This window comes from Amblyomma americanum, chromosome 1, assembly GCF_052857255.1.
Source record: "Amblyomma americanum isolate KBUSLIRL-KWMA chromosome 1, ASM5285725v1, whole genome shotgun sequence".
Taxonomy (NCBI): domain Eukaryota; kingdom Metazoa; phylum Arthropoda; class Arachnida; order Ixodida; family Ixodidae; genus Amblyomma; species Amblyomma americanum.
Window position 1 is genome coordinate 89,283,722 of NC_135497.1, and position 7,394 is coordinate 89,291,115.

Below are 7,394 nucleotides of genomic sequence, written 5' to 3' on the forward strand. Positions count from 1 at the left end.
CGCGCAGAGGATGGGTCGAGGAGCCATTTTCGGCGGCTTGCCGCGTGCCGCGAACCAATGAGAAACGCCCAGGCTTTCTCCTAGCGCCACCTCTTGGCTACTGCCAAAGTTAACTTCCAGCGGCGGCGGCAGAACCACGATCGACGACCAAGCGCTCCGAGCCAGCCGCGACAAACAGCGCTAGTGCTTTCTTCTCGTGTACATCCAATTGGCAAAATGAATTTCAACCGGGAGAACATGATGGAACAATTTCTGGAGACTGTTCGCGTGTTCCCCTTTTTGTACGACAAAACTCACCCGGAGTACAAAGATAAGGACGCCAAAATGAACCGGTGGGCGATCATCGGCAGAACATTCGATCTGACTGGTGAGTTGTTTTCATTCTTTATCTGAGTTTCCGCTGAATGTTCACGTCGGCAGGAATGTGCGGGGGTGAGCACACTTGTTTAGAGTGCTCTAGCGGTGTGCTGCGGAGCAAATGATGTGGAATCTCGGTTTCCTACGGGCATGGTGATTTTGCCTGAGCGGTTCGCATGTCGTATCAGGCTGCGCGCTTCGTACAGCGCCGCTTGAGCACTCAAACAAGTTGCTCATCTTTTCATTTTTCGACCTTTCTTGGTGATAAACAGTGGCATTTCTGTAGGACCGCAAGCAGCCGCAAAATTTAAAAACGTGAAGGATCGTTGGCTGAAAATTGTGTCGGCGTCGGAGGGGAGCCGGAAAAGTGGCGCCGGAGGAGAGGCCGGAAAGGTCCACACGAAGTGGACACTTTTTGACATCGTGGATGGCATGCTGAGGAGCACACCACATTATGCCGAAAGGTAAAAAAAAAAGGCAACTTAGTTGCGTAGCCATCTGCGCCAACTCAAGCCTGGCATTGATAACTTCACTACTGTCACCTGTCCTACCATTCTTTTTAAGCTGCTTTCTTCGTGTTTAATATCTTTTTACGTAATTTGACTGCCCAAGCGTCTGTGTTTTTAACAATTTATCTTCTCTTCATCTGCGCTGATAGCTTCGCTATTGGTATTTTCACATTACCTTTTTCCTGGCAAGAAATCTGCAGGCTTTGCATCAAAACACCTCAAATTTTACATTTCAGGTCTTCATCAAATGTGCCCCCAGAAGAGGACATGTACGTTAAGTCTTGTTTTCATAAGTATAACTTCAGTTTATAAAGCTTCAAGTGATTTAACTTGTTATGCATCTGTGCTTTTGTGCAGCTCCATTCTGACATCTCCACTGTCATCCAACTGCCCTTCCAGTCCTAGACTGGTGGCCAGGTGTGCACCTCGTAGTTTGCTTACCATAACGGTTACTGCAGCGAAACAGTTTATGTACAACATTGTCATTTCATTCACCTGTGCAGCTGTATATCAAGCCCGGCTGCTGCGCTTTTTCAAGAAATGTAAGCTGTACTAATTGTGGTGTCATTATCCACCAATAGTAACAACATCCTATGTCTTTATATAATGCAGGTACTCTGACAGCCCCAATGACTTTACCGATGAGGACGATTTGAGGTGAGTGGTGATTTTCAGTTTTCCTAGCTGTGGTGCACCCCAGGTTCCATGTCAATACACCCTTTTCACCAGCCTTTCACGTTTAAGAGTGTGTCCACTCTATTATGCGCTGTTATGCTGCACTCCCATAGAAATGGATTAGTTTTCTGTGCATACAGATCTTGGCTTAGTTGCTGTCATGACTCGTCACTGGTCTGCAGTTTCAAGTGAATCACACACTCAACACTGCAATGCACGGGGAAAAACTTGTGTTCTATTCAATGACTGCACGTCTAAAAACTGCAACAAGGTGTGAAACCAAGCTTTCGGGTACTAGATGAGTGTGATATGTCTTGCTCCTTTTCATAGCATTGCAAGTAGACAACATGTTTTTTGCACGACATAAATGGCAGCATTTTTATTTTTTCTATAGGCTCCCCAGCACATCAGAAGGTGCGGCATCTGCTGCTGGCTCTTCAGGGTAAGTTGGTGTTCACTTTCTTGTGTCGGAATATGACACCATAACAAACAATTTTTTGAGGCAGGTTGTCAACTTCACAAGCAGGAGCCGCTGCCCCAGATCCAGGGTAAGAAAGCTGTGTGCACTTTCTTTTATTGGAAGCAGACATACTTTTCCAGTGCATTTCTCTTGAGTCTAACGATGTGGCCTGTCCTGCAGGTGTGCCAAAAGGCGAGCATCCGGTGTACCTTCCTCTCGGTACTGGCATGGTTCACATTTCCTGCGGTATTTGAATGATAATCAGTGATTGCAAGAAAACATTGTGCGGATATATTTATATGCAGGACCAAAAGAAGCCAGTCTGACAGCTTCGACGATGCGATGAAAGATGTCTTGGGGAGCTGCTCAGCTACGCTGTTAGAACTAAAAAAGAAAAATGAAATGCCTGCACCGAAAGATGACAGTCAAGAGGCAGCACACTGGATAGCTGCTAAACTGAGGATGCTACCACACAAAAAAAGATGTGAGGTAACATTCCAAATCCACAAGCTGCTGTATGAAGCCGAAATGGAGCAGTATGAATAAATGCAATGTAAAGTGCAAGCAATCGATAATATTTTTCTATGAAAGCAAGCAATTTCGGCTTTCTTTTGACATGATAGTGTTTGTGCATGCTGACAAGTAGTTGCCTGTTATTGGAAATTACCTGCCGTCCTGCACGGGTCACGACACTTTCCTGCCATGGCACCTGGCCGTCGCTCATGAAGTAGGATGCCAGCCTATCCCTTATCTCCAATGCAGCCCTGTAACACAGAAATGCACGAGATGTTCAACCTTTTCCTTCAGCTTATTCTGCCTGTCTGTCTGAGGTCACAGTTCTAATGGGCGTGTTTTACTCCTCGTCGTTAGCTGTACCCACTGACTTTGTTGAAAACATGAAATACGCATGTATTTTTGCACTGCTACAATTCTTAACGCAAACTCTAATGAACAAGATCTTAAGTCGTGTTAAATGATCAAGTTAAATCAAATGTTTTGAATGTTTCGCTGTTTGTTATCGATGAGCTTCAATTGCTTTAATGTAAATAAAGCAGGAAATGCAAACTATTATTGATTTCATTCCGTCATGGAAATAATAGTTACCGAGCAGAGTGGTACCCCTGGTCTTTCCATCCAGGAAGGGCACTACTGTCGTTCTTCCATGCCCCATTTGTGACATTTCCCTCCCAGTCTTCATGGTCAACAAATCCAGGAGGGTTGTACGTTGTCCTGGAAAACACCGAATCTTTCATTAGAAAATTGTGGAGCGCCACACATGCCTTTACAATGTTCTCGGTGGTTTCTTCTGACGCTCGAAAGGGTCTCTTCAGTATTCGCCACCTACTAGCCAGGATACCAAAACTGTTTTCTATGAGCCTCCTTGCACGACTCAGCCGGTAATTAAACACTGCCCTCTTCAAGTACTCGCTGTACTGGCTGACCCTGTAGGCATGAAGAGCTAGAAAAAACAAAAGGTCAGGGCATTAAAATTGCAGCAAACATGTACATACTTAGATGAAGAAGGCAATGGCACTAATTTCAAATCATTGAAATAATTGGCAGCTCTGCGCACCCACTGAATACAACTTGAAAAGAAAAAAACTGTTCCTACATCTTATGTCCTCTGGGTGCCTGTTTCTGGTGCGGACAATTTCAAATGCTACATAAACTGATATTATAAGGGTTTTTATTCATTTTTTGCATGCTTAAGTTGTGCTAAAGAAATGCTACATAGGGCCCCCTTTGGCTGCATTGCACAACTTGAGATTTTCGTATATTATCCAGTCAGTAAAACAGGTTAAATAGTGCTCATGCATTTGCTTGCAATCATTCAACTAAACCATATATGTAAACATTACATTTTATTACTGCATCATGTTATTGCTTTCACACAAAATGCAACATAACATGTAAATTATCAGTAATAAAACTATTTTAATACACTCATATTGCACTGCATACACGAAATTTAGTCCTCTGAACCATTTTTTTTTTCATGCAGAAACTAAACCTTTCCTTGTAAGACTTGCTATATACATGCATGCAGGCTAGACTGGATTTGTAATTTTTTTGTAGAAATGGTTTGACCATTTTTGCCGTATGTATGCATTGCACGAAACTGTATCTGCTATGGCCAACAGCGGCAGCAGTAACACAGTACAGCTGCATTGATATTTCATCTCGGCAATCAGAGGAAGATGTCAGCATTAAAAGTAATTGAAGCAACTTGCCACGTCGAGGATAAGGCCGCATGAGGTAAGGCTTCAATGGAAAGGCCTCGTCGCCCACCATCAAGTATGGTATCAGTCCCGCTGAACCCACTGTTGCTGCTGGGGGGATCCCAAATCTGCGCTCGCCCAATATATGCATCAGCTTCGTTCTTAACAAAACTCCTCCATCGCTTTCTCCCCCGTTGTGGCCAACGACCGCATACACAAATCTGAAATAAAGCAAGAAGTTTCAGTGTAGCCCATTTAGCATCTGATGTAGAACATGACTTTCTCCTTGCTCCTGCTGAAGTCACTAATGCGTTCAAGTCTTGTAAAGTCATTTCTGTGCTGCATTATAGTTTGACTAAATATACATGCCACACACAATCACAATTCAGAGATTGCCATTTTAACATCTGCTGCTATTTGTGCAGAATCAAATATGTTTACTGTCAACCTGCATGAGCAAACCATTGCAATCATACACCTGTCTACGCTATGCTCCTTAATTCGTCATGTAACTTACACCACTGAACTGTCCTCTTTTCTTTCAGTGCATACAATAGCACTCTCTTTCAATGAATATAATACACTGTTTGCATGATTCACAAGAAAAATGCACCATACCTATAATGTGCATCGCATGTTGCCATGAGGACTGTGCTGAATGACTTTTTGTAATTAAAGTTTTGTGACCCTGAATTTGCAGGACATTCAATGCTCACATGCTTGCCATCAATACATCCAATGCAGTTGGGAAAATTCCACTCGACAAGCATGTCTGTGGCAATCTGAAAGAGTGATCGGGAGGCAATATAATATGAGACTGTGACAAAACAATAGCGTAGTAATGCATAAGGCAACCTTTAGTTGTCTTATACATTATGAGATGCAGGAGTTCAACACATTTGAAAAGTCGGTACGCAGGCGGCATTGGGAAAGTCAGTAGCATAACAAATGAGGTAAAGAAAGGCAAGCTGGACGCTTGTCAACACTATAAACCCTCTCCGCAGTAACAAAACGGACTGCAGTGCACTTACTTTTTTCCATTCTTCTGCTGTTTGTGGAAATCTTACATAGGTTGGCTGAAGTATTTCCCATAATGCAGCACAAGTTTCCCTTACGATCATTCCAGCCGTTGATCGTCCTGTCAGGAAGTTGAACGACAAACTTCTCATTGTGTCGCCGTTTGCGAGAAATCTGAAAAGCGTATTCTCATCACATACGTCTCAAAGGATAAATGAGGAGGGGGGGGATGAGTTGCATCACAGTGCTCATGCGGTATGTTTTACAGAATATTTTCCGAGGGACCGCTGATCAGGCACTGTGACGGGACAGTACCGGGTCACGGACTTTCGGACTTACCTTACTGTCATGGCAAGTCGATCGTGTGCGGATATCGACCGCCTGAACGGAGTGTCCTGCCGCTCAATCACAGGCCGAACTAGGTGGAGCAATGTGTCGAACGAGCTCGGCGGCATCCGAAGGAAGCTATAATCAAGAATCAAAGACATCACTATCACGTCACACACACGGCACACTACGCGTTTGAAAAGGTTGTAATCACTCACTCTCGGAAGAAGCCTTCATCTCGGGCGCGCAGCCGGGGAAGCAAAGCATTCGCTTGCCCTTCAACGTCTCGGTAGCGCCAGCAGGGGTGCACCCAAAACCTTCGTCTGCGTGCCTTTTGCGCGCGCCGCCGTCGCAACAGCAGGGAACACACAATGACCAAAACGCTCATCGTCGTCAGAACATCGTCGTCTGCACCTGCCATTGCAGAAGTCAACGCGATCAGCGCGGTTGATGAGGGACGAGGAGCTGGTATGTGGTCTGTTTACCGAGAAAGGAAAAAGCGCGCGAGAACCGCGAAATCGCGCCTATGCTCGCGCAGTTCGAGACAAGGCGAGATCAGCGCTGTCACGTGACTCCGCGGCGGCCGCCGCGCGCACAACCAAGGCTGCGTTCCAATACTCCCAAGTAGACGGCTATACTTAGACGTCTAGCCGGACAGCCGCCATCTTGGGACGCGTTCCATTTCTCGGCGAAGCAGTCTCATAAGACTGCTTCGCCGAAGTCCACATCGATGCAGGCTAACTTGCTGTCTAAAGATGGCGGAGCTGATGTACGCGGATGAGCGAGTCGTGCTCTTGCGGGCGTCGGACTGTACACGGAGTATAGGAAAGGAAAAATGTGAGTCATTCTATTATGTTATTTGGTACGCAAACTAGTGGCTAATTAATCTTCGTGGACGTGCGATTCCTAGAAGTGAATCACGCAGGAGAAAATCGTGCAGTTGAGAGCTTTGCTACAGCAGCGGACGCTGTAGGTCTGTTTACGTGATCCGGCATCTGACGATGCCGGATCTTAATTAGCACCTTGATTTTAGAGAATACTCGTCGCTGTCGTTGGTTTCCTCGACGGGCGTTAAGACGGCTGGCGTGACGGTTAACAAATGTGTTCTTCTGTTGCTGTATTAGTTGCATCAACTCTTTCGCGTGCATTTTTTTATCTCTACACTCTCAGAACAAATACACCGGCATGTTGCGAATTGATTTTAGCCTTTGCAGGATTAAAGATCGCTGCTGTATTTAGGTCTCTCGCTGTCTCCGAGTGCCACGTAGGGCAGACAGCAGGTTTAATGTCACGTATGTGTTTTCCTGTTGCAGTGTATATTAGCCGTATCGCATTTCGCGCATATTGATTCACAGTCTTTCGTATTCTTTCTTATGTTTACAGGACCGTCTGAACGAGCACGTTCGAGGAGCATGTACAGTTGAGCATCAATAATAAAAGAATAATCGCATATCTCTTTAGCGTCGTCTTCGGAGAGCGGCCCCGTCTGCTACAAGTAGACTGACCGATAGGCACATCCACCAGTCCGGTTTACGCGCAATGTCATTGCAGAAGAAATGTGTAAACTTGTTGAAAACACGTTTTTAATTATCGTTATTGCTCACTTTGTGAAAAATAGTAGTACAACTGTTCATAAGCTTTAGTTACATTATTATGCCGCGAGGCGGCGTGAGTAGTAGACAAGTTCCAATACACGGACATGTAGACTGCTTCCTAGACGTCACACTAGACGTCTTGTTAGACGTCTAGAGTATTGGAACGCAGCCCGATGTGGCCTCTCTGCCGCGCGGCGTTCTTGCCACCGGTGGCGTGCCGCGCGCGTCTTGCCGC

The 7,394-nt window shown here is 45.3% G+C and overlaps 2 protein-coding genes and 1 long non-coding RNA gene across 3 annotated transcripts; 2 read left to right on the forward strand and 1 right to left on the reverse strand.

Moving 5' to 3' along the window:
• Positions 1–219: 219 nt before the first annotated feature.
• Positions 220–2,197, forward strand: LOC144113197 (uncharacterized). Its single transcript, XM_077646159.1, has 8 exons — positions 220–367; positions 644–821; positions 1,103–1,135; positions 1,224–1,283; positions 1,370–1,408; positions 1,479–1,523; positions 1,936–1,983; positions 2,048–2,197. Exons 1-8 carry the CDS (start codon positions 238–240, stop codon positions 2,091–2,093), a joined length of 579 nt encoding a protein of 192 aa, XP_077502285.1. The 5' UTR covers positions 220–237; the 3' UTR covers positions 2,094–2,197.
• A 2,749-nt stretch (positions 2,198–4,946) lies between these two features.
• Positions 4,947–6,077, reverse strand: LOC144110708 (uncharacterized). Its single transcript, XM_077643804.1, has 4 exons — positions 5,783–6,077; positions 5,577–5,702; positions 5,252–5,358; positions 4,947–5,002 (listed from the first exon to the last, which is right to left on the reverse strand). Exons 1-4 carry the CDS (start codon positions 5,983–5,985, stop codon positions 4,947–4,949), a joined length of 492 nt encoding a protein of 163 aa, XP_077499930.1. The 5' UTR covers positions 5,986–6,077.
• A 142-nt stretch (positions 6,078–6,219) lies between these two features.
• Positions 6,220–7,019, forward strand: LOC144133786 (uncharacterized). Its single transcript, XR_013315104.1, has 2 exons — positions 6,220–6,401; positions 6,948–7,019. It is a non-coding gene; the product is annotated as an uncharacterized LOC144133786 (long non-coding RNA).
• Positions 7,020–7,394: the final 375 nt, after the last annotated feature.

Coding starts and splice junctions, on each gene's coding strand:
- LOC144113197 (XM_077646159.1), top strand. CDS start 238: ATGATGGAACAATTTCTGGAGACTGTTCGCGTGTTCCCCTTTTTGTAC. Junction 368..643: donor CAGAACATTCGATCTGACTG/GTGAGTTGTTTT, acceptor GCATTTCTGTAG/GACCGCAAGCAGCCGCAAAA. Junction 1,524..1,935: donor ACCGATGAGGACGATTTGAG/GTGAGTGGTGAT, acceptor TTTTTTCTATAG/GCTCCCCAGCACATCAGAAG.
- LOC144110708 (XM_077643804.1), bottom strand. CDS start 5,985: ATGGCAGGTGCAGACGACGATGTTCTGACGACGATGAGCGTTTTGGTC. Junction 5,703..5,782: donor GATGAAGGCTTCTTCCGAGA/GTGAGTGATTAC, acceptor TCTTGATTATAG/CTTCCTTCGGATGCCGCCGA. Junction 5,359..5,576: donor CGACTTGCCATGACAGTAAG/GTAAGTCCGAAA, acceptor ACTTCCTGACAG/GACGATCAACGGCTGGAATG.